Source organism: Petromyzon marinus, unplaced genomic scaffold, assembly GCF_048934315.1.
Source record: "Petromyzon marinus isolate PM22_M1 ecotype Great Lakes invasive population unplaced genomic scaffold, UKy_Petmar_22M1.pri1.0 PM_G_Scaffold_50, whole genome shotgun sequence".
NCBI classification, from domain to species: Eukaryota; Metazoa; Chordata; class Hyperoartia; order Petromyzontiformes; family Petromyzontidae; genus Petromyzon; species Petromyzon marinus.
Window position 1 is genome coordinate 1291666 of NW_027423003.1, and position 26878 is coordinate 1318543.

Consider the following 26878-nt stretch of genomic DNA (forward strand, 5'->3'; position numbering starts at 1 on the left):
GGGCTTGCTACATATATAAGTGTGGTGCAGGAGGGAGAATTTGTGGCAGAGTCCTTCTGGAGCGGCGGCAGCGGAGAGAGAGAGGAGCTAGCCGTCCTCAGGGTCCGCGCTCGGGACGCCTGCAGGGTGGAGCTGAGAGCGATCGACGACACAAAGTCCCCCAAGGCGAGAGAGAGAGAGAGAAACATCTCCCTCGGCCCCGTCGGGCAGCGGCGGCAGCGGCCGCAGAGGTGAGCGGCAGACACGGACAAAGGAGGTCAGTTCGGTCGGCTCGGGCTCAGGCAGTGGACGCACTCTGAGACGGGTAGGTGAGAGAGGAGGAAGGGCTGCTGCTGGCTGGAGGGAGACATACACGGGAAATAAATTTTAGCGCAGACTGACTTTGTGACGCGTGTGTGCGTGCGTGTGTGTGTGAAGAGCGGTTACGGCCTTCATAGGTGCTGCTCGCTAACAGCACTTGCCCCTACAGTCTGTTAAGGCTATATGGGGGATCTTTGTGAAGAGCGGTGGGACAGCGATTGGCGTACCACGCTGTGCGTGTGTGTGGGTGGCTTTAATCAGCATAGGCACCCGTAAATAAATAATTAAACAGAGGGACGTTTGACTTTCACCGCAAGCGAGCGCGCAGAGATTAATTAATTAAGTGCTTACCGAGCGCGTGCAGAGATTAATTAATTAATTGCTTACCGAGCGCGCGCAGAGATTAATTAATTAATTGCTTACCCAGCGCGTGCATATTAAACTACCCTACTACGGCTGCCCGCACCCACGCGCGTGGGTGGTCGCGCGCGTGGGTGGGGGGGTCACGTGGGTGGGGGAGGGCCGTCCAGCCCCCGTTGGCTGTTGACACAACGGCTTAGTATAAATAAATAATTAACTCTGAGCAGCCGCCAGCGGCGAGTGGGGGGGGTGGAGGGGTGCTGACGTCACACCCCACCCGCTCGCGGGGGAGGGGGGAGGGGAAGATCAGTCCCCCCCCACCTAATGGGGAGTGGGGAGGGGGAGATCAGTCCCCCCCACCTAATGGGGAGTGTGGAGGGGGGCACTAGCCCCCCACAGATGGAACCAGGGGGGTCGGTGTGTAAATGAGAGGCTGTGTGTGTGTAGTGTGAGGCTGTGTGTGTGGTGTGAGGCGTGTGTTGCCCTGGCTTGCCCTGGCTTGCCCCAGCAACGTCACGTGGTGTGCCTCGTCACTGCTGCTGCTGCTGCTGCCACCACAACACGCTTAGGGCTTTAAGGCTTTTCTGTTTATTATGAATCTGTCATTTTCCATGATTAGTCTGTGGTTTTCATTATTAATCTGTCATTGTTGATTATGAGCCTGTCATTAATATGTCATTTTTCATTATTAACCTAATTTGTGTGTATTATTAATCTGTCATTTTTCATTATTAACCTAATTTTTGTTTATTATTAATCTGTCATTTTACGACGGCAAAAACGTGGTAGTCACGGCGACATTTGTCATCAGTGTTGTGAGTAGCCCGCACTGAGAGCACGACTACACACACAGACATACACAAACACACAGGTTGTGTGTCTGTGTGTGTGGGGTGAGGTTGCACAAGAGACACACACACAGACACACACAGACACACAGGTTGTGTGTGTGTGTGGGGTGAGGTTGCACAAGAGACACACACACAGACACACACAGAGACACACACACACAGGTTGTGTGTGTGGGGTGAGGTTGCACAAGAGACACACACAGAGACACACAGAGACACACACACAGACACACACAGGTTATTGTGTGTGTATGTGTGGGGTAAGGTTGCACCAAAGACACACACAGACACACACACACAGAGACACAGGTTGTTGTGTGTGTGTGTCTGTGTGTCTGTGTGTATCTGTGTTTGTGTATCTGTGTGTGTGTCTGTGTGTGTGTGTGTCTGTTTGTGTGTCTGTGTGTGTGTGTGTCTGTGTGTGTCTCTGTGTGTGTGTCTGTGTGTGTGTATGTGTGTGTGTGTATCTGTGTGTCTGTATGTGTCTGTCTGTGTGTGTGTTAAGGTTGCACCATGTCGAGCCCATTGAAGCTGATCGTGAGCGCCGATTCCAACCGTGGGGGGCGGCGCTACATGGAGGACATCACAGAGGTGGGCGGAGTCTCTGTGTGTGTGTGTCTCTGTGTGTGTCTGTGTGTGTCTCTGTGTGTGTGTCTGTGTGTGTGTCTCTATGTGTGTCTGTGTGTGTGTGTCTGTGTGTCTGTGTGTGTGTCTCTGTGTGTGTGTGTCTCTGTGTGTGTGTCTCTGTGTGTCTCTGTGTGTGTCTGTGTGTCTCTGTATGTCTCTGTGTGTGTATCTGTGTGTCTGTGTGTGTCTCTGTGTGTGTCTGTGTGTGTCTCTGTGTCTCTGTGTGTGTGTCTCTGTGTGTGTGTGTGTCTGTGTGTGTGTCTGTGTGTCTCTGTGTGTGTGTCTCTGTGTGTGTCTGTGTGTGTCTCTGTGTGTGTGTCTGTGTGTCTCTGTGTGTGTGTCTCTGTGTGTCTCTGTGTGTGTCTGTGTGTGTGTGTCTCTGTGTCTCTGTGTGTGTCTCTGTGTGTGTCTCTGTGTGTGTGGGGAGCGATAGTGTAGCGGTTAGCGCGCTGCACTATGAACCTGGCGACCCCGAGTTCGATTCCCGCTCACGGCCAACACCCAGTGGCGATTATCTGAACCGGTCCTGGGCCTCCCCCTAGGTCGATTCGGCCTCAAACGAGTACCCGGTGCGGTGCGTGAACATCGCCACCGGGGAGACAAAGGCGGCCGGGCGTGGTGCCGGCCACCCACCCCCTCGTGTGCCCTCGCGGCCATCGCTGGCGCCGCTCGCTAACGGCACTCGCCTCTACGGTCCGCCAAGGCTGCACGGGGGATCTTTGTCCGCCGGGTCGCCGGTCGAGGCCTAGGACCGACCCACAATGCACCGCTCGCGTCACGTGACGTTCCCCTCGCCGCCCCGTGCCCGCAGGTCTCCACCGAGGGCGACGGGGACGCCATCTTCCTGGCCGTGTTCGACGGCCACGGCGGCCCCCAGGCCGCTCGATTCGCCCGCCGCTGCCTCTGGCCCTCGATCCGTGCCCAGCCCGGGCTGTGGGGCGCCACCGACCCCGCGGGAGTTTGCCACGCCATCCGTGACGGCTTCCTGGCGTGCCAGCGTGCCATGTGGGAGGAGCTGGGTGGGTCTCACGCGTGCTGCGTTATACACTACACTATACACTACTATACTATACACTACACTATACACTACTAGATATACTACACTATACACTACTATACTATACACTACACTACTATACACTACTATATACACTACACTATACACTACACTATACACTACACTATACATTACTATACACTACACTATACACTACTATACACTACACTATACACTACACTATACACTACACTACTATACACTACACTACTATACACTACTATACACTACACTATACACTACACTATACACTACACTACTATACACTACACTATATACTACACTATACACTACACTATACACTACTATACATTACTATACACTACACTATACACTACACTACTATACACTACTATACACTACACTATACACTACACTATACACTACTATACACTACACTACTATACACTACACTATACACTACACTATACACTACTATACACTACTATACGCTACACTACTATACACTACACTATACACTACACTACTATACACTACACTACTATACACTACACTATACACTACTATACACTATACACTACACTATACACTACTATACACTACACTACACTATATACTACACACTACACTACACACTACATTACACTATACACTACACTATACACTACACTAAATTAACGTTTTGTTCCACCATTGGAACCTCGTTTGCCTGTAACACAATATGATAATTATTTTTTTTTAACCCTTTCATCTGGCAACAAAACTGACACCATTTTTTTCGTATACAAGGAGTCATTGTTTGTGCATTGAGCACAATACCTGCGGTCGGAATGCAAACACAAAACACGCAGCTCTGATAATGCATTGGCGGTGGAATTGATAAGTCCACACCCGAGACAGCTTCCCTTAGAGCCTCGTCTCACACGCGGTGTTAGACCAGGTGATGATGATGACGTCTCACACGCGGTGTTAGACCAGATGATGATGATGACGTCTCACACTTGCGGTGTTAGACCAGGTGATGATGACGTCTCACACGCGGTGTTAGACCAGGTGATGATGACGTCTCACACGCGGTGTTAGACCAGATGATGATGACGTCTCACACTTGCGGTGTTAGACCAGGTGATGATGACGTCTCACACTTGCGGTGTTAGACCAGGTGAAGATGACGTCTCACACACGCGGTGGTAGACCAGATGATGATGACGTCTCACACTTGCGGTGTGAGACCGGATGATGATGATGTCTCACACTTGCGGTGTTAGACCAGGTGATGATGACGTCTCACACTTGCGGTGTTAGACCAGGTGATGATGATGTCACACACTTGCGGTGTTAGACCAGGTGATGATGACGTCTCACACTTGCGGTGTTAGACCAGGTGATGATGACGTCTCACACTTGCGGTGTTAAAGCAGATGATGATGACGTCTCACACTTGCGGTGTTAGACCAGATGATGATGACGTCTCACACTTGTGGCGTTAGACCAGATGATGATGATGACGTCACACACTTGCGGCGTTAGACCAGGTGATGATGACGTCTCACACTTGCGGTGTTAGACCAGGTGATGATGACGTCTCACACTTGCGGTTTTAGACCAGGTGATGATGATGTCACACACTTGCGGTGTTAGACCAGGTGATGATGACGTCTCACACACGCAGTGTTAGACCAGATGATGATAATGTCTCACACTTGCGGTGTTAGACCAGGTGATGATGACGTCTCACACACGCAGTGTTAGACCAGGTGATGATGACGTCTCACACAGGCGGTGTTAGACCAGGTGATGATGACGTCTCACACTTGCGGTGTTAGACCAGGTGATGATGACGTCTCACACTTGTGGCGTTAGACCAGATGATGATGATGACGTCACACACTTGCGGCATTAGACCAGGTGATGATGACGTCTCACACTTGCGGTGTTAAAGCAGATGATGATGACGTCTCACACTTGCGGTGTTAGACCAGATGATGATGACGTCTCACACTTGTGGCGTTAGACCAGATGATGATGATGACGTCACACACTTGCGGCATTAGACCAGGTGATGATGACGTCTCACACTTGCGGTGTTAGACCAGGTGATGATGACGTCTCACTCTTGCGGTGTTAGACCAGGTGATGATGACGTCTCACACTTGCGGTTTTAGACCAGGTGATGATGATGTCACACACTTGCGGTGTTAGACCAGGTGATGATGACGTCTCACACACGCAGTGTTAGACCAGATGATGATAATGTCTCACACTTGCGGTGTTAGACCAGGTGATGATGACGTCTCACACACGCAGTGTTAGACCAGGTGATGATGACGTCTCACACAGGCGGTGTTAGACCAGGTGATGATGACGTCTCACGCTTGCGGTGTTAGACCAGATGATGATGATGACGTCTCACACTTGCGGTGTTAGACCAGGTGATGATGACGTCTCACACTTGCGGTGTTAGACCAGGTGATGATGACGTCACACACACGGTGTTAGACCATATGATGATGACGTCTCACACTTGCGGTGTTAGACCAGGTGATGATGACGTCTCACACTTGCGGTGTTAGACCAGGTGATGATGATGTCTCACACACGCGGTGTTAGACCAGATGATGATGACGTCTCACACGCTGTGTGAGACCAGGTGATGATGACGTCTCACACTTGCGGTGTTAGACCAGGTGATGATGACGTCTCACACTTGCGGTTTTAGACCAGGTGATGATGATGTCACACACTTGCGGTGTTAGACCAGGTGATGATGACGTCTCACACACGCAGTGTTAGACCAGATGATGATAATGTCTCACACTTGCGGTGTTAGACCAGGTGATGATGACGTCTCACACACGCAGTGTTAGACCAGGTGATGATGACGTCTCACACAGGCGGTGTTAGACCAGGTGATGATGACGTCTCACACTTGCGGTGTTAGACCAGGTGATGATGACGTCTCACACTTGCGGTGTTAGACCAGGTGATGATGACGTCTCACACTTGCGGTGTTAAAGCAGATGATGATGACGTCTCACACTTGCGGTGTTAGACCAGGTGATGATGACGTCTCACACTTGCGGTTTTAGACCAGGTGATGATGATGTCACACACTTGCGGTGTTAGACCAGGTGATGATGACGTCTCACACACGCAGTGTTAGACCAGATGATGATAATGTCTCACACTTGCGGTGTTAGACCAGGTGATGATGACGTCTCACACACGCAGTGTTAGACCAGGTGATGATGACGTCTCACACAGGCGGTGTTAGACCAGGTGATGATGACGTCTCACGCTTGCGGTGTTAGACCAGATGATGATGATGACGTCTCACACTTGCGGTGTTAGACCAGATGATGATGACGTCTCACACTTGTGGCGTTAGACCAGATGATGATGATGACGTCACACACTTGCGGCATTAGACCAGGTGATGATGACGTCTCACACTTGCGGTGTTAGACCAGGTGATGATGACGTCTCACTCTTGCGGTGTTAGACCAGGTGATGATGACGTCTCACACTTGCGGTTTTAGACCAGGTGATGATGATGTCACACACTTGCGGTGTTAGACCAGGTGATGATGACGTCTCACACACGCAGTGTTAGACCAGATGATGATAATGTCTCACACTTGCGGTGTTAGACCAGGTGATGATGACGTCTCACACACGCAGTGTTAGACCAGGTGATGATGACGTCTCACACAGGCGGTGTTAGACCAGGTGATGATGACGTCTCACGCTTGCGGTGTTAGACCAGATGATGATGATGACGTCTCACACTTGCGGTGTTAGACCAGGTGATGATGACGTCTCACACTTGCGGTGTTAGACCAGGTGATGATGACGTCACACACACGGTGTTAGACCATATGATGATGACGTCTCACACTTGCGGTGTTAGACCAGGTGATGATGACGTCTCACACTTGCGGTGTTAGACCAGGTGATGATGATGTCTCACACACGCGGTGTTAGACCAGATGATGATGACGTCTCACACGCTGTGTGAGACCAGGTGATGATGACGTCTCACACTTGCGGTGTTAGACCAGGTGATGATGACGTCTCACACTTGCGGTTTTAGACCAGGTGATGATGATGTCACACACTTGCGGTGTTAGACCAGGTGATGATGACGTCTCACACACGCAGTGTTAGACCAGATGATGATAATGTCTCACACTTGCGGTGTTAGACCAGGTGATGATGACGTCTCACACACGCAGTGTTAGACCAGGTGATGATGACGTCTCACACAGGCGGTGTTAGACCAGGTGATGATGACGTCTCACACTTGCGGTGTTAGACCAGGTGATGATGACGTCTCACACTTGCGGTGTTAGACCAGGTGATGATGACGTCTCACACTTGCGGTGTTAAAGCAGATGATGATGACGTCTCACACTTGCGGTGTTAGACCAGGTGATGATGACGTCTCACACTTGCGGTTTTAGACCAGGTGATGATGATGTCACACACTTGCGGTGTTAGACCAGGTGATGATGACGTCTCACACACGCAGTGTTAGACCAGATGATGATAATGTCTCACACTTGCGGTGTTAGACCAGGTGATGATGACGTCTCACACACGCAGTGTTAGACCAGGTGATGATGACGTCTCACACAGGCGGTGTTAGACCAGGTGATGATGACGTCTCACGCTTACGGTGTTAGACCAGATGATGATGATGACGTCTCACACTTGCGGTGTTAGACCAGGTGATGATGACGTCTCACACTTGCGATGTTAGACCAGGTGATGATGACGTCACACACACGGTGTTAGACCATATGATGATGACGTCTCACACTTGCGGTGTTAGACCAGGTGATGATGACGTCTCACACTTGCGGTGTTAGACCAGGTGATGATGATGTCTCACACACGCGGTGTTAGACCAGATGATGATGACGTCTCACACGCTGTGTGAGACCAGGTGATGACGACGTCTCACACTTGCGGTGTTAGACCAGATGATGATGACGTCTCACACGCGGTGTTAGACCAGATGATGATGATGACGTCTCACACTTGCGGTGTTAGACCAGGTGATGATGAAGTCTCACACTTGCGGTGTTAGAGCAGATGATGATGACGTCTCACACTTGCGGTGTTAGACCAGGTGATGATGACGTCTCACACTTGCGGTGTTAGACCAGGTGACGATGACGTCTCACACTTGCGGTGTTAGACCAGGTGATTATGACGTCACACACTTGCGGTGTTAGACCAGGTGATGATGACGTCTCACACTTGCGGTGTTAGACCAGGTGATGATGACGTCTCACACTTGCGGTGTTAGACCAGATGATGATGACGTCTCACACTTGCGGTGTTAGACCAGATGATGATGATGACGTCTCACACTTGCGGTGTTAGACCAGGTGATGATGACGTCTCACACTTGCGGTGTTAGACCAGGTGATGATGACGTCTCACACACGCAGTGTTAGACTAGATGATGATGATGTCTCACACTTGCGGTGTTAGACCAGGTGATGATGACGTCTCACACAGGCGGTGTTAGACCAGATGATGTCTCACACTTGCGGTGTTAGACCAGATGATGATGACGTCTCACACTTGCGGTGTTAGACCAGGTGATGATGACGCCAAAAGGCGCAACGTTTTGTCGTGTATGATTGGGGCCAAATGTAGCTGATAGAGGCAAAATAAACATTGAAATTGGTTTAATTTGTTGATCAGGGAAGTCTTCTGTATCTTCCACAATAGACGAAGGGGGAACATTCTCTGTGCCTGCTGCGCAATTTGAACAACCCCCCCCCCCCCCCCGTAACTTCACCTTAGCGCTGTTTTCAATCACCCGAAGCTGTTAACTGACGAATTTGATCTTAGTATAGGAATAGGTTTTACCCTTTTAACTGGCACAAAAACTGACACCTTTATTCAAGGCATCATGTTTGCAATAACCACAACACAAGCAGTCAAAATGCAAACAAAAGAGACAACTCTGATAATAAAAAGGGTAAAAACTATTACTAGGTTGTAAATGCTCACCCCGAGCCCTCAATACTCTGATAGTACGCTGTTTTTGAGTTGTACGCCTTTTGGCGTCTTCTGGTCCAACACCAGTGGAGACTAGGCTCTAAGAAAAGCCGTCTCGCGTGTGGACCAATCAAATTCAAGGACAGTGCCAATATTATTATCAGAGTTGTCTCTTTTGTTTGCATTTTGACTGCTTGTGCTGTGGTTATTGCAAACATGATGCTTTGAATAAAGGTGTCAGTTTTTCTGCCAGTTAAAAGGGTAAAACCTATTACTATATATTGTTACTGGCAAAGGAGGTCTCATAATGAATTTGATCTTCTCCGATGGACGCTGCTTGATAGCGGAGAGTGAAGAAACGTGAGTGTGGCTGATGCTGTCTGAAGTTACCTAGGAAATAACGAAGAGCAAAGAGAAGCGGTAGAGTTACCAATAAATTGATCAGAGTCTAATTTTATTTTGTCTCAATGTAATGGCAGGGAATATTGACAGAAATAACGTCATCAAACACTTCGCTGCATTTCACTGTAGCACTGCATTAATGGCAGTGAATGTTGCACGATACATTTATTTCGCCCATGGCTAATGTGTAAGAGATTCTCGCAACATTTTTCATATTTGATATATTTTTGTTCAATAACATTGAAAATTGTAAAACGTTTCAAAATACAAAAAAAACTTTTACAATTTAATTTTTGTTATAACAAATTTAATAACATAAAATTCCTAGCAACAATTGTCCATCTTACCTTCCAGAGGTTTTTTTTGGCACACTCACCCACCCACTCAATCACTCACCCACCCACCCACTCACACAGTCACTCACCCACACAGTCATTCACCCACCCACCCACTCACACAGTCACTCACCCACTCAGTCACTCACCCACCCACACAGTCACTCAATCACTCACCCATCCACTCACACAGTCACTCACCCACTCAGTCACTCACTCACCCACTCAATCACTCACCCACCCACCCACACAGTCACTCACCCACTCAGTCACTCACCCACACAGTCACTCACCCACCCACCCACTCAATCACTCACCCACCCACTCACACAGTCACTCACCCACCCACCCACTCAATCACTCACCCACTGACAGAGTCACTTCCCACTCAGTCACTCACCCACCCACTCAATCACTCACCCACCCACCCACTCACACAGTCACTCACCCTCTCAGTCACTCACCCACCCACTCAATCACCCACCCACCCACTCACACAGTCACTCACCCAGTCAGTCACTCACCCACCCACCCACTCAGTCACCCACCCACCCACCCACACAGTCACTCACCCACTCAGTCACTCACCCACCCACTCAATCACCCACCCACCCACCCACTCACACAGTCACTCACCCAGTCAGTAACTCACCCACCCACTCAATCACCCACCCACTCAGTCACTCACCCACTCAGTTACTCACCCACCCACTCAATCACTCACCCACCCACCCACTCACTCACCCACCCACTCAATCACTCACTCACCCACCCACCCACACAGTCACTCACCCACACCCCTGTCTAACTCCCCCCCCCCCCCTACAGGAGGCAGCTGGTCGCGCACACGGCAGGGCCATCCCAGCACGACAGGCACCACGGCTTGCTGCTGCCTCATCAGGGGCGGTGACGAGCTCTACGTCGCCCACGTGGGAGACTCGCGAGCCGTCATCGCCCAGCGCCACCCCCGGGGGGGGGGCACCCCCACAGACGGACCCCACCCCCCTTCAACGCACCCCGTCTATTCATTGGCCCCCCCTTCCTCACTGCGACCCATTTATTCAGCGGGCCCCCCTTCTTCCTTGCGCCCCATTTATTCAGCGGACCCCCCTTCGGACATGGGCCCCCCTTCTGTGAAGGCCCACCTAGCCTGGGACGGAACCCCACCTACGCATGGCCAAGTCGTGGCGGACTTCATAGCGGCCATCGGCCAAGCCGTGGCAACACCGCAACCACCACCACTGTCACAACCACCACCACCACTGTCACAACCACCGCCACCACCACGGCCACCACTGTCACAACCACCACCACCACCGCCCCGGCAGGAGGTGGACAAGGAGGAGGTGGTGGACGAGGTGGAAGAGGAGGAGGTGGACAAGGAGGTGGTGGTGGACAAGGAGGTGGATAAGGTGGTGGAGGTGGACGAGGTGGTGGAGGAGGTGGACGAGGTGGTGGATGAGGAGGTGGACGAGGTGGAGGAGGAGGTGGTGGACGAGGTGGTGCCGCTACTTGCCGTGGCGTTGACGCGCGACCACAAGCCGGAGGATCCAGTGGAGAGGGAACGCATCGAGAGGCTGGGCGGGCGGTAAGACATTCGTGTGTATGTGTGTGTGTGCCTATGATACCATCAGTAGGCCTGGGCTCTGGGTCGTTCTTCGTGCTTTTGGAGTACCTGACCCTCTGCTCACGATCATTAAGGACCTTCATGATGGTGAGCGGGCCCGGGTAAAACTACGTGGCCGGGAGTCAGAGCCATTCCCTGTACACCTTGGGGTGCGACAGGGATGTCCTCTGGCTCCCACATTATTTAACATCTATTTTGACCGCGTAGTTCGTGAAGCCTTCAATAGCTGTACCGGGGGAATCTCCATATGGTACAGATATAATGGGAGGCTGATCGATGCCCGGGTGCGGTCAAGGGATGGCTCCCTATTGCTCAACCACGTTATGTCTGCTGATTTGGTAATAGCTGCTCATTCAGAGGAGGAGTTGGAGACGCTGCTGCTGAGACTGGAGCGTGCCACTAAGAGGTGGGGCCTTACCATCAGCCCCACCAAAACTAAGCACCTGCCTGGGTATTTTGTACCATCGGACACTCCACCCCCACAACTCCCTATCAGGGATGGGGCAGTTGTGGAGAGTGTGGAGAGTTTCCCATACCTGGGCAGTGTGCTTATGACTGGCTCCAGTTTAACAGCAGAGGTCTCACTCCGAATCAGTCGAGCAGCAATATCTTTTCATCGGTTGCGTAACGCTGTGTGGAAGCTACCTGGTTTGTCGCTCCGCACTAAGCTTCAGGTCTTCTCGGCCACGGTCATTCCCTCCCTTCTATACGCTTGCGAAACATGGACCCCCCTAATGGAACATCTTCGCCGGTGTGAAACATTTAGGCTGGCCTGCCTACGATCCATCCTGGGTTTAACCAGACTGGATTGTGTGAGGAGCTCACAAATCCTTGAAAGATCTGGACAAGGTCCCATCGGTGAGCTCCTCCGGCGGGCAAGGCTGCGATGGCTGGGTCATGTAGCCCGCATGCCCAGCCACCTCATACCGAAACAGCTTTTGTTCGGCCAGATTGAGGGGGCTAAGCGGGCGCGGCACGGGCTAGAGAAGAGATGGAGTGATGTGGTACAAGAGGACGTGGAGCTGAGTGGACTTGCCGATGACTGGTACCAGCGGTGTCAAGATCGGCCTCTGTGGAGGAGGCTCGTGAAGGACGCTACTGGGCAGTTGGAGGCAGTCGCCCACCAACAACAACGGAGGGCAGAGGAGCGACGCTCACAACAACGAGCGGAGCGCCGGGTGGCTAAAGCACAGCAGGTTGGCACAGTAGGGGGCACAGGTGCTGCATCAGCCAGTCATCTCAGTCAGTCGACCCGTGGCACCTGGGTCTGCCCCGTGACCTCCTGCCAGCGGGCGTTCGACACTTCACGTGGCCTCAGGGTGCACATAGCCTGGCACAAGCGTCGTGGTGACGTCACCGCCACTTAGTGGCAAATGGCGGTTGTTGTTCTTGTGTATGTGTGTGTGTGTATGTGTATGTGTGTGTGTATGTGTGTGTATGTGTGTGTGTCTGTGTGTGTATGTGTGTGTCTGTGTGTGTGTGTGTGTATGTGTGTGTGTATGTGTGTCTGTGTGTGTGTATGTGTATAATACCCAGGCACCTGCCTGGGTATTTTGTACCATCGGACACTCCACCCCCACAACTCCCAATCGGTGATGGGGCAGTTGTGGAGAGAGTGGAGAGTTTCCCATACCTGGGCAGTGTGCTTATGACCGGCTCTAGTTTAACAGCAGAGGTCTCACTCCGAATCAGTCCAGCGACAATATATTTTCATCGGTTGTGTAACGCTGTGTGGAAGCTACCTGGTCTGTCGCTCCACAGTAAGCTTCAGGTCTTCTCGGCCACGGTCATTCCCTCCCTTCTCTACGCTTGCGAAACGTGGACCCCCCTAATGGAACATCTTCGCCGGTGTGAAACATTTAGGCTGGCCTGCCTACGATCCATCCTGGGTTTAACCAGGCTGGATTGTAGTGAGGAGCTCACAAATCCTTGAAAGATCTGGGCAAGGCACCATCGGTGAGCTCCTCCGGCAGGCAAGGCTGCGATGGCTGGGTCATGTAGCCCGCATGACCAGCCACCGCATGCCGAAACAGCTTTTGTTCGGCCGGATTGAGGGGGCTAAACGAGCTCGGCACGGGCTAGAGAAGAGATGGAGTGATGTGGTACAGGAGGACGTGGAGCTGAGTGGACTTGCCGATGACTGGTGCCAGCGGTGTCAAGATCGGCCTCTGTGGAGGAGGCTTGTGAAGGACGCTTCTGGGCAGTTGGAGGCAGTCGCCCTCCAACAACAACGGAGGGCGGAGGAGCGACGCTCACAACAACGAGCGGAACGCCGGGTGGCTAAAGCACAGCAGGTTGCCACAGTAGGGGGCACAGGTGGTGCATCAGCCAGTCGTCTCAATCAGTCGACCCGTGGCACCTGGGTCTGCCCCGTGACCTCCTGCCCGCGGGCGTTCGACACTTCACGTGGCCTCAGGGTGCACATAGCCTGGCACAAGCGTTGTGGTGACGTCATCGCCACTTAGTGGCGAATGGCGGTTGTTGTTGTGTGTGTGTATATATGTGTGTGTATGTGTGTGTGTATGTGTGTGTGTATGTGTGTATGGGTGTATGGGGAGGAGTAGTGTAGTGGTTAGCGCGCTGTGCTACGAACCTGATGACCCGGGTTCGATTCCCGCTCACAGCCAACACCAGTCACGATTATCTGAACCGGTCCAGGGCCTCCCCTAGGTCGACTAAGCCTCAAATGAATACCTGGTACGGTGTGTAAACATCGCCACTAGGGAGACAAAGGCGGCCGGGCGTGGTGCTGGGCACCCACCCCCTCGTGTACCGTTCCGGCCTCCGTAGGTGCTGCTCGCTAACAGCACTTGCCCCTACAGTCTGTTACAGGCTACACGGGGGATCTTTGTGTGTGCTCGCTAACAGCACTTGCCCCTACAGTCTGTTACAGGCTACACGGGGGATCTTTGTCTTTGTGTGTGCTCGCTAACAGCACTTGCCCGTACAGTCTGTTAAGGCTACACGGGGGATCTTTGTCTTTGTGTGTCTGCCCACCAGGGTGATGAGGAAGCCAGGGGGGCCTTGCCGTGTGGCCTGGAGGAGGCCCCTTGTGGCTCACTGCGGCCCTGGGCAGCAAAGCTCAGCCACGGAGGACATCCCCTTCCTGGCCGTGTCACGCTCCCTCGGTACACACACACACACCTACACACACACCTACACACACACCTATACACACCTACACACATACACCTACACACACACCTACACACACACCTACACACACCTACACACACACACACCTACACACACACACCTACACACACACACACACCTACACACACACACAGCTACACACACACCTATACACACACCTACACAACAACAACAACAACCGCCATTCGCCACTAAGTGGCGGTGACGTCACCACGATGCTTGTGCCAGGCTATGTGCACCCTGAGGCCACGTGAAGTGTCGAACGCCCGCTGGCAGGAGGTCACGGGGCAGACCCAGGTGCCACGGGTCGACTGACTGAGATGACTGGCTGATGCACCACCTGTGCCCCCTACTGTGCCAACCTGCTGTGCTTTAGCCACCCGGCGCTCCGCTCGTTGTTCTGAGCGTCGCTCCTCTGCCCTCCATTGTTGTTGGAGAGCGACTACCTCCAACTGCCCAGTAGCATCCTTCACGAGCCTCCTCCACAGAGGCCGATCTTGACACCGCTGGTACCAGTCATCGGCAAGTCCACTCAGCTCCACCTCCTCCTGTACCACATCACTCCATCTCTTCTCTAGCCCGTGCCGCGCTCGTTTAGCCCCCTCAATCCGGCCGAACAAAAGCTGTTTCGGCATGCGGTGGCTGGGCATGCGGGCTACATGACCCAGCCATCGCAGCCTTGCCCGCCGGAGGAGCTCACCGATGGTGCCTTGCCCAGATCTTTCAAGGATTTGTGAGCTCCTCACACAATCCAGCCTGGTTAAACCCAGGATGGATCGTAGGCAGGCCAGCCTAAATGTTTCACACCAGCGAAGATGTTCCATTAGGGGGGTCCACGTTTCGCAAGCGTAGAGAAGGGAGGGAATGACTGTGGCCGAGAAGACTTGACGCTTAGTGCGGAGCGACAGACTAGGTAGCTTCCACACAGCGTTACGCAACCGATGAAAAGATATTGCCGCTCGACTGATTCGGAGTGAGACCTCTGCTGTTAAACTGGAGCCGGTCATAAGCACACTGCCCAGGTATGGGAAACTCTCCACTCTCTCCACAACTGCCCCATCACCGATTGGGAGTTGTGGGGGTGGAGTGTCCGCTGGTACAAAATACCCAGGCAGGTGCTTAGTTTTGGTGGGGCTGATGGTAAAGCCTCACCTCTTAGTGGCACGCTCCAGTCTCAGCAGCAGCGTCTCCAACTCCTCCTCTGAATGAGCAGCTATTACCAAATCATCAGCATACATGACGTGGTTGAGCAATAAGGAGCCATCCCTTGACCGCACCCGGGCATCGATCAGCCTACCATTATATATGTACCATATGGAGATTCCCCCGGTACAGCTATTGAAGGCTTCACGAACTACATGGTCAAAATAGATGTTAAATAATGTGGGAGCCAGAGGACATCCCTGTCGCACCCCAAGGTGTACAGGGAATGGCTCTGACTCCCGGCCACGTAGTTTTACCCGGGCCCGCTCACCATCATGAAGGTCCTTAATGATCGTGAGCAGAGGGTCAGGTACTCCAAAAGCATGAAGAACAACCCAGAGCCCAGGTCTACTGATGGTATCATAGGCCTTGACCAGGTCAAGAAAGCAGATATGTAGGTCTTTTTGGAATTCCCTACACCTCTGCTGTAGCAGACGGACAGAAAATATGGCATCTTTGCAGGACCGCCCTTTCCTGAAACCGCATTGGGGCTCCGCAAGCCTCTCCTCAGCGTGCCTGGCAAGGCGATGTTGAATAATCCTTGCCAGGACCTTTCCCGGCACACTGTAGTTGTTACAGTCTGTGCGGTCCCACTTCTTAAAAAGGGGGACCACCAGGGCATCCTTCCAATCCTGCGGACCCCGTCCAGTGGTCCAGACTGTTGTTATGATGTCATATAGGGCAGTCTGTGCACAAACGCCGCCCTCCCTCAGCATTTCGCTTGGGAGATCATCTCTGCCCGCTGCCTTTCCTGGTCTCAGACTCCAGATCGCCTTCAGTACTTCCTCAACAGATGGCACCTTAGCCAGCCACTCACAGGGGGTGACTTCTTCCAATATTTGAGGCACCGTAGCCTCAGCAGGGTCATCCTCACTTTGTGCCACGATGTTTTCCCGATTGAGGGATTTTCCCTCCCCCAGGACCTCACAGAAATGCTCAGCAAATCTGCAAACCTGTTCCTGGGGGTCGAAGATTGGGTCACCGTTTTTTTTCCTAATGATGGTAATAGGTGTGGCGCTGCAGATTACTTTTTTGATGGAGTTAAATAGAGATTTGTGATCACGGGCCACTGAGGCAGACTCCATCTCCTCAGCAACCCGCGACCACCACCCATCCTTGCAGCACCTCATGGCTCTCCGAACCTCCGAGCGAAGGCTGCGGTAAGCCTCCTCATTCTCTGACATGGGATTCTGTAACTGATGACAGTGGGCCTGTCGTTTTTTCTCAACCATCCTGAACACCTCCTCTGTCAGCCAGGGTCTCTGGGGAGGTCTGGACCGCGTACCCAAAGCAGCCATTGCAGCTGCATGAGTCACAGTCCTAAACCTCGCCCATTTACCCTCGACATCAGGAGGAGTCGGGGACGATGCCAATCCCAGCCGCAAGCGATGATGAAATTCTCGCTTGCAACTTTCATCAGATAACTGAGACCAGGCCACTTTAGGTTGGAATGGGGTCCTGGGTGTACACCCACCACCGGAGTTGAAGAATAGCAGGCACATCTTACAGATGACTAGTCGGATGGTCAGAAGGCAGATCAGCTCCACGGTAGGTCCTGGTGTCAAGGACATGGGCTCGCATCCGCTGGTCCGTCACTATCTAGTCCAGCAGATGTTCTTGCTTGGACTCGGCATGCATCCATGATGTTGTGTGGATGCGCCGATGCCGGAACAGCGTGTTGGTAATTACTAGCCCATGGGCTGCACAAAAATCTAGCAGCCTTCTACCGTTGTTATTGAGCTGATCTGGCCCATGCCCTCCAATCACTCCAGACCAGGTGCCAGTATCATGACCAACTCGGGCATTGAAGTCACCCAACATGATGACTCTATCCCGAGGGGCCACTTTAGCCAGCACCTGTGACAGGAGGTCATAGAAGTCATCTGACTCATCGGCTTTGCCTGCATCCCTCCACGGATGTTCATCTTCGGTGGGGGCATAAGTAACCACGACCACCATTCCTCGCCTCCAGTTGATGGGAAGGCGAGCCCAAAGTAGCCTGGGACTTACAGCTTCCCACACCTCACCGCCATGTTCCCACGCCCCTTTATTCTTTTGTTCAAAAGAAGAGCCACACCCTGTTGTTTGGCAGTCTGCTGCCCCGAGTAGAGGACTGTCCACCCCTCATAGTGGCAGGAGCCAGAGCCGGTCCACCGGACCTCCTGAATGCCACATAGATCCAGGCGGTACCGGTCCAGCTCCCGACAGAGGAGTGGCAGCCTCTCCTCCGCAGTGAGTGTTCGAACATTCCACGTGGCCACCCGTAGTGGTTTTTCGTTGTTTCTGGAGGAGCCCCGAGGGTAGATATTCAATCTCCTGGCTCCGCCAATTGGGGTTTGGCCAGGAGACGTCATAGACGCCTGGCCTCCCGGGGCCTCCGGCACAAGCTTATTAGTTATATATTCTTAATTCGTGGTTTAGTGGTAATTAATTGAAGGTGGAGGGGTTACCAGCCCCTCGCATCCATCCAGAGCCCCCGTTTAGCCCCTGTGTGTGTATGTAGAGGAGCCAATCAAAATTGGACCTCCCCCCACAGCACTGTCCACGACAGAGTTGCCCGTCCGGCACACACACCTACACACACACCTACACACACCTACACACACACCTATACACACACCTACACACACCTACACACACCCCTACACACACACCTACACACACACCTACACACACACACCTACACACACACACTTACACACACACACCTACACACACACCTACACACACCTACACACACACCTACACACACACACACCTATACACACCCGTGGCACCTCCTGGCGACCTCCTGCCAGCGGGCATTCGACACTTCATCTGGCGTTAAAAGTGCACGTAGCCTGGCACAGGCGCCCTGGTTATGTCATCGCCACCTAATGGCGAATGGCGGTTGTTGTGAAACGTGTGTTCATGTATATGTGTGTGTACGCATAGGTGTGTTTACGTGTGTGTTTACGAGTGTGTGTACGTGTGTGTACGTGTTTGTGTGTACGTGTGTGTGTGTACGTGTGTGTGTACGTGTGTGTACGTGTGTGTGTACGTGTGTGTACGTGTGTGTGTGTGTACGTGTGTGCGTGTGTGTGTACGTGTGTACGTGTGTGTGTACGTGTGTCCGTGTGTGTACGTGTCCATGTGTGTGCGTACGTGTGTACGTGTGTGTGTACGTGTGTGTACGTGTGTGTGTACGTGTGTAAGTGTGTGTGTACGTGTGTGTACGTGTGTGTGTGTATGTGTGTGTGTACGTGTGTGTGTACGTGTGTGTACGTGTGTGTGTGTACGTGTGTGTGTGTACGTGTGTGAGTGTGTACGTGTGTGTGTGTACGTGTGTGTGTGTACGTGTGCACGTGTGCGTGTGTGTACGTGTGTGTGTGTGTACGTGTGTGTGAGTGTGTACGTGTGTGAGTGTGTACGTGTGTGAGTGTGTGTGTGTACGTGTGTACGTGTGTGTGTACGTGTGGGTGTGTGTACGTGTGTGTGTACGTGTGTGTGTGTGGTACGTGTGTGTGTGTACGTATGTGTGTGTACGTGTGTGTGTACGTGTGTGTGTGTGTACGTGTGTGTGTGTTGGCGATATCCCACAGGGGACCTCTGGAGCTACGACTTTGCGAGCGCCCAGTTTGTGGTCTCCCCCGAGCCGGACGTCAGCGCCTACAGGCTGGACCCAGGGCACCACCGCTACCTGGTGCTGGCCACCGACGGAGTCTGGGATGTCCTCACGCCCACAGAGGCCGTGGCGCTCTGTCATCGTGCGGACGCACAGCAGCAGCAGCGAGCACGGGCACGTCTACATACACACACACACGTCTACATAGACACAAACGTCTACATACACACACACACGTCTACATACATACACACACACGTCTACATACACTCACACACGTCTACATACACGCACACACATATACACACACACACGTCTACATACACACACACACACGTCTACATACACACACACACATATACACACACGTATACATACACACACACACGTCTACATACACACACACGTCTACATACACACATACGTCTACATGCACACACACACACACGTCTACATACACACACACGTCTACATACACACACACACGTCTACATACACACACACGCCTACATACACACACGTCTACATACACACACACTATACACTTACACACGTCTACATACACACACACACGTTTACACACACACACACGTCTACATACACACACGTCTACATACACACACACACGTCTACATACACACACACGTCTACATACACACGTCTACACACACACACGTCTACATACACACACACGTCTACACACACACACGTCTACACACACACACTATACATACACACACACACACACGTCTACATACACGCACACACGTCTACATATACACACACGTCTACATACACACACACATCTACATACACACACACACACGTCTACATACACACACACACGTCTACATACACACACACACGTCTACATACACACAAACGTCTACATACACACACACACGTCTACATACACACACACACATCTACATACACACACACACGTCTACATACACACACACACGTCTACATACACACACACACGTCTACATACACACACACGTCTACATACACACACGTCTACATGCACACACACACACGTCTACATACACACACACGTCTACATACACACACACACACGTCTACACACACACACACGCCTACATACACACACACACGTCTACATACACACACACACACGTCTACATACACACACACTATACACTTACACACGTCTACATACACACACACACGTTTACACACACACACGTCTACATACACACACACACACTATATATACACACACACACACGTCTACATACACACACACGTCTACATACACACGTCTACACACACACACGTCTACATACACACACACGCGTCTACATACGCACACACGTCTACATACACACACGTCTACATACACACACACGTCTACATACACACACACGTCTACATACACATGTCTACACACACACACGTCTACATACACACACACGTCTACACACACACACTATACATACACACACACACGTCTACATACACGCACACACGTCTACATACACACACACATCTACATACACACACACACACGTCTACATACACTCACACACGTCTAAATACACGCACACACGTCTACATACACACACACACGTCTACATACACACACACACACGTCTACATACACACACATATACACACACGTCTACATACACACACACACGTCTACATACACACACACGTCTACATACACACACACGTCTACATGCACACACACACGTCTACATACACACACACGTCTACATACACACACACACGTCTACACACACACACGCCTACATACACACACACACGTCTACATACACACACACACGTCTACATACACACACACTATACACTTACACACGTCTACATACACACACACACGTCTACATACACACACACGTCTACACACACACACTATACATACACACACACACGTCTACATACACGCACACACGTCTACATACACACACACATCTACATACACACACACACGTCTACATACACACACACACGTCTACATACACACACACACGTCTACATCCACACACACACATCTACACACACACACGTCTACATACACACACACACACGTCTACATACACACACACGTCTACATACACACGTCTACACACACACACGTCTGCATACACACACACACGTCTACACACACACACTATACATACACACACACACGTCTACATACACGCACATACGTCTACATACACACACACATCTACATACACACACACACGTCTACATACACACACACACGTCTACATACACACACACACGTCTACATCCACACACACACATCTACACACACACACGTCTACATGCACTTACACGTCTCATCCTGCAGGCCAGCGGTGGTGGTGGTGCCGGTGGTGGTGGTGGTGATGTCGGTGGTGGTGCCGGTGGTTGTGCTGCTGGTGGTGCCGGTTGTTGTGCCGGTGGTGCCAGCAGCAGCAGCAGCGGTGTAGACCTGACGCTGGCGCAGGCGCTGGTGGCGGAGGCGCTGTCCCGCTGGCACCGGCTCGGCACCAAGGCCGACAACGTGAGCGCCGTGGTGGCGCGGCTGTGCCCGTCGGCGGCGTCGCCGGCGCCCCGGCTCGGTGCCGACGGCGCCGCCGGCGCCGTGCTCGTTGCCGGCGGAGGAGGAATGGTCGCTGGTGGTAGTGGTGGTGGCGCCGTCCGTGCGTCAGCCCTGGCCAGGAGTGGAACCGAGGTTCTACGAGGGCCGGGCACCGAGGAGCTACCCAGCAACAACAGCAGCAGCAGCAACAACAACAGCAACAGCAGCAGCGGCAACAGCAGCAGTGGGAAGTTCACTCCACTGCTGGCTGACCTGGTGAGGGCACCGTTACGATGCGTGGTGTGTGTGTGTACATGTGTATGTGTGTATGTGTGTGCGTGTGTACGTGTGTTTGTGTGTATGTGTATTTGTGTGCGTGTGTATGTGTGTTTGTGTGTATGTGTGCGTGTTTGTGTGTGTGTACGTGTGTACGTGTGCGTGTGTGTGCGTGTGTTTGTGCGTGTGTGTACGTGTGTTTGTGTGTATGTGTGTACGTGTGTGTGTGTTTGTGTGTATGTGTGCGTGTTTGTGTGTGTACGTGTGTGTGTATATGTGTTTATGTGTGTTTGTGTGTATGTGTGCGTGTTTGTGTGTGTACGTGTGTGTGTGTGTGTATATGTGTTTGTGTGTGTATGTGTTTGTGTGTATGTGTGTTTGTGTGTATGTGTGTGTGTTTGTGTGTACGTGTGTGTGTGTGTGGATGTGTACGTGTGTGTGTACGTGTGTTTGTGTGTAAGTGTGCGTGTGTTTGTCTGTCCAGCGAAACGATCCCCTACCTCATTGGTGTCGGACGGTAATGCTGTGACTCTGTGTGTGGTGAGTCTATGGGTCTTTGTGTGTGGTGAGTCTATGGGTCTCTGTGTGAGTGAGTCTATGGGTCTCTGTGTGTGGTGAGTCTATGGGTCTCTGTGTGTGGTGAGTCTATGGGTCTCTGTGTGTTGTGAGTCTATGGGTCTCTGTGTGTGGTGAGTCTCTGGGTCTCTGTGTGTGGTGAGTCTATGGGTCTCTGTGTGTGATGAGTCTATGGGTCTCTGTGTGTGGTGAGTCTATGGGTCTCTGTGTGTGGTGAGTCTATGGGTCTCTGTGTGAGTGAGTCTATGGGTCTCTGTGTGTGGTGAGTCTATGGGTCTCTGTGTGTGGTGAGTCTATGGGTCTCTGTGTGTGGTGAGTCTATGGGTCTCTGTGTGTGGTGAGTCTATGGGTCTCTGTGTGTGGTGAGTCTATGGGTCTCTGTGTGTGGTGAGTCTATGGGTCTCTGTGTGTGGTGAGTCTGTGGGTCTCTGTGTGGTGAGTCTATGGGTCTCTGTGTGTGGTGAGTATATGGGTCTCTGTGTGTGATGAGTCTATGGGTCTCTGTGTGTGGTGAGTATATGGGTCTCTATGTGTGGTGAGTCTATGGGTCTCTGTGTGTGGTGAGTCTATGGGTCTCTGTGTGATGAGTCTATGGGTCTCTGTGTGTGGTGAGTCTATGGGTCTCTGTGTGTGGTGAGTCTGTGGGTCTCTGTGTGTGGTGAGTCTATGGGTCTCTGTGTGTGGTGAGTCTATGGGTCTCTGTGTGTGGTGAGTCTATGGGTCTCTGTGTGTGGTGAGTCTATGAGTCTCTGTGTGTGGTGAGTCTATGGGTCTCTGTGTGTGGTGAGTCTATGGGTCTCTGTGTGTGGTGAGTCTATGAGTCTCTGTGTGTGGTGAGTCTATGGGTCTCTGTGTGTGGTGAGTCTATGGGTCTCTGTGTGTGGTGAGTCTATGAGTCTCTGTGTGTGGTGAGTCTATGGGTCTCTGTGTGTGGTGAGTCTATGGGTCTCTGTGTGTGGTGAGTCTATGGGTCTCTGTGTGTGATGAGTCTGTGGGTCTCTGTGTGTGGTGAGTCTATGGGTCTCTGTGTGTGGTGAGTCTATGGGTCTCTGTGTGTGGTGAGTCTATGGGTCTCTGTGTGTGGTGAGTCTATGAGTCTCTGTGTGTGGTGAGTCTATGGGTCTCTGTGTGTGGTGAGTCTATGGGTCTCTGTGTGTGGTGAGTCTATGGGTCTCTGTGTGTGATGAGTCTGTGGGTCTCTGTGTGTGGTGAGTCTATGGGTCTCTGTGTGTGGTGAGTCTATGGGTCTCTGTGTGTGGTGAGTCTATGGGTCTCTGTGTGGTGAGTCTATGGGTCTCTGTGTGTGGTGAGTCTATGGGTCTCTGTGTGTGGTGAGTCTATGGGTCTCTGTGTGGTGAGTCTGTGGGTCTCTGTGTGTGGTGAGTCTATGGGTCTCTGTGTGTGGTGAGTCTGTGGGTCTCTGTGTGGTGAGTCTATGGGTCTCTGTGTGTGGTGAGTCTATGAGTCTCTGTGTGTGGTGAGTCTATGGGTCTCTGTGTGTGGTGAGTCTATGAGTCTCTGTGTGTGGTGAGTCTATGGGTCTCTGTGTGTGGTGAGTCTATGGGTCTCTGTGTGTGGTGAGTCTATGGGTCTCTGTGTAGTGAGTCTGTGGGTCTCTGTGTGTGGTGAGTCTATGGGTCTCTGTGTGTGGTGAGTCTATGGGTCTCTGTGTGTGGTGAGTCTATGGGTCTCTGTGTGTGGTGAGTCTGTGGGTCTCTGTGTATGGTGAGTCTATGGGTCTTTGTGTGTGGTGAGTCTATGGGTCTCTGTGTGTTGTGAGTCTATGGGTCTCTGTGTGTGGTGAGTCTATGGGTCTCTATGTGGTGAGTCTATGGGTCTCTGTGTGTGGTGAGTCTATGGGTCTCTGTGTGTGGTGAGTCTATGGGTCTCTGTGTGGTGAGTCTATGGGTCTCTATGTGTGGTGAGTCTATGGGTCTCTGTGTGTGGTGAGTCTATGGGTCTCTGTGTGTGGTGAGTCTGTGGGTCTCTGTGTGTGGTGAGTTTATGGGTCTCTGTGTGTGGTGAGTCTATGGGTCTCTGTGTGTGGTGAGTCTATGGGTCTCTGTGTGTGGTGAGTATATGGGTCTCTATGTGTGGTGAGTCTATGGGTCTCTGTGTGTGGTGAGTTTATGGGTCTCTGTGTGATGAGTCTATGGGTCTCTGTGTGTGGTGAGTCTATGGGTCTCTGTGTGTGGTGAGTCTATGGGTCTCTGTGTGTGGTGAGTCTATGGGTCTCGGTGTGTGGTGAGTCTATGGGTCTCTATGTGTGGTGAGTCTTTGGGTCTCTGTGTGTGGGTAACTCCCCACCCCCTCCCTTTCCAGGGCTGCAGCCAGGAGGAGATTCCCAGCAAGCGCAGCCGCAGGAGCGGTCCTCACGAGGGCACCGCCTCAGACTAGCACCTCAGACTAGCGCCGCAGACTAGTACCTCAGACTAGCGCCTCAGACTAGCACCTCAGACTAGCGCCTCAGACTAGCGCCTCAGACTAGCGCCTCAGACTGGTGCCTCAGACTAGCACCTCAGACTGGCGCCTCAGACTAGCGCCTCGGACTAGCGCCTCAGACTAGTGCCTCAGACTAGTGCCTCAGACTAGCGCCTCAGACTGGTGCCTCAGACTAGCACCTCAGACTAGCGCCTCAGACTAGCGCCTCAGACTTGCGCCTCAGACTAGCGCCTCAGACTAGCGCCTCAGACTAGCGGGGACCCTGGTAGAGGGACCCCGGTAGATGGACCCTGGGACCCTGGTAGAGGGACCCTGGTAGAGGGACCCTAGTAGTGGGACCCTGGTAGAGGGACCCTGGTAGAGGGACCCTGGTAGTGGGACCCTGGTAGGGGGACCCTGGTAGAGGCCTGGTAGTGGGACCCTGGTAGTGGGACCCTGGTAGTGGGACCCTGGTAGTAGGACCCTGGTAGAGGGACTCCGGTAGAGGGACCCTGGTAGTGGGACCCCGGTAGAGGGACCCCGGTAGAGGGACCCTGGTAGAGGGACCATGGTAGAGGGACCCTGGTAGAGGGACCCTGGTAGAGGGACCCTGGTAGTGGGACCCTGGTAGAGGGACCCCGGTAGAGGGACCCCGGTAGAGGGACCCTGGTAGAGGGACCCTGGTAGAGGGTCCCTGGTAGAGGGACCCTGGTAGAGGGACTCCGGTAGAGGGACCCTGGTAGTGGGACCCCGGTAGAGGGACCCCGGTAGAGGGACCCTGGTAGAGGGACCATGGTAGAGGGACCCTGGTAGAGGGACCCTGGTAGAGGGACCCTGGTAGTAGGACCCTGGTAGAGGGACCCCGGTAGAGGGACCCCGGTAGAGGGACCCTGGTAGAGGGACCCTGGTAGAGGGTCCCTGGTAGAGGGACCCTGGTAGAGGGACCTTGGTAGTGGGACCCTGGTAGAGGGACCCTGGTAGAGGGACCCTGGTAGAGGGACCCCGGTAGAGGGACCCTGGTAGAGGGACCCTGGTAGAGGGACCCTGGTAGAGGGACCCTGGTAGTGGGACCCTGGTAGAGGGACCCTGGTAGAGGGACCCCGGTAGAGGGACCCTGGTAGAGGGACCCTGGTAGTGGGACCCTGGTAGGGGGACCCTGGTAGAGGGACCCTGGTAGAGGGACCCTGGTAGAGGGACCCCAGTAGAAGGACCCCGGTAGAGGGACCCCGGTAGAGGGACCCTGGTAGAGGGATCCTGGTAGAGGCCTGGTAGTGGGACCCTGGTAGTGGGACCCTGGTAGAGGGACCCTGGTAGAGGGACCCTGGTAGAGGGACCCTGGTAGTGGGACCCTGGTAGAGGGACCCTGGTAGAGGGACCCTGGTAGAGGGACCCTGGTAGTGGGACCCTGGTAGAGGGACCCTGGTAGAGGGACCCTGGTAGAGGGACCCTGGTAGTGGGACCCTGGTAGAGGGACCCTGGTAGAGGGACCCTGGTAGAGAGACCTCGGTAGAGGGACCCTGGTAGAGGGACCCTGGTAGAGGGACCCT

General features: G+C 52.8%; 1 protein-coding gene across 2 annotated transcripts; it reads left to right on the forward strand.

Annotated features, from left to right (window-relative positions):
- Positions 1–35: 35 nt before the first annotated feature.
- LOC142917438 (uncharacterized) lies at positions 36–26300 on the forward strand. Of its 2 annotated transcripts, none has more exons than XM_076062107.1 (8): positions 36–230; positions 2017–2102; positions 2950–3157; positions 10740–11499; positions 14539–14666; positions 19479–19675; positions 21846–22334; positions 25233–26300. In XM_076062107.1, the coding sequence occupies exons 2-8, from the start codon at positions 2025–2027 to the stop codon at positions 25305–25307; spliced, it is 1935 nt and encodes a 644-aa protein (XP_075918222.1). In that variant the 5' UTR covers positions 36–230; positions 2017–2024; the 3' UTR covers positions 25308–26300. The 2 variants fall into 2 exon arrangements, with proteins under 2 accessions (XP_075918222.1, XP_075918223.1); XM_076062108.1 differs by lacking the exon at positions 36–230 and adding an exon at positions 997–1475.
- The last annotated feature ends 578 nt before the right edge of the window (positions 26301–26878 follow it).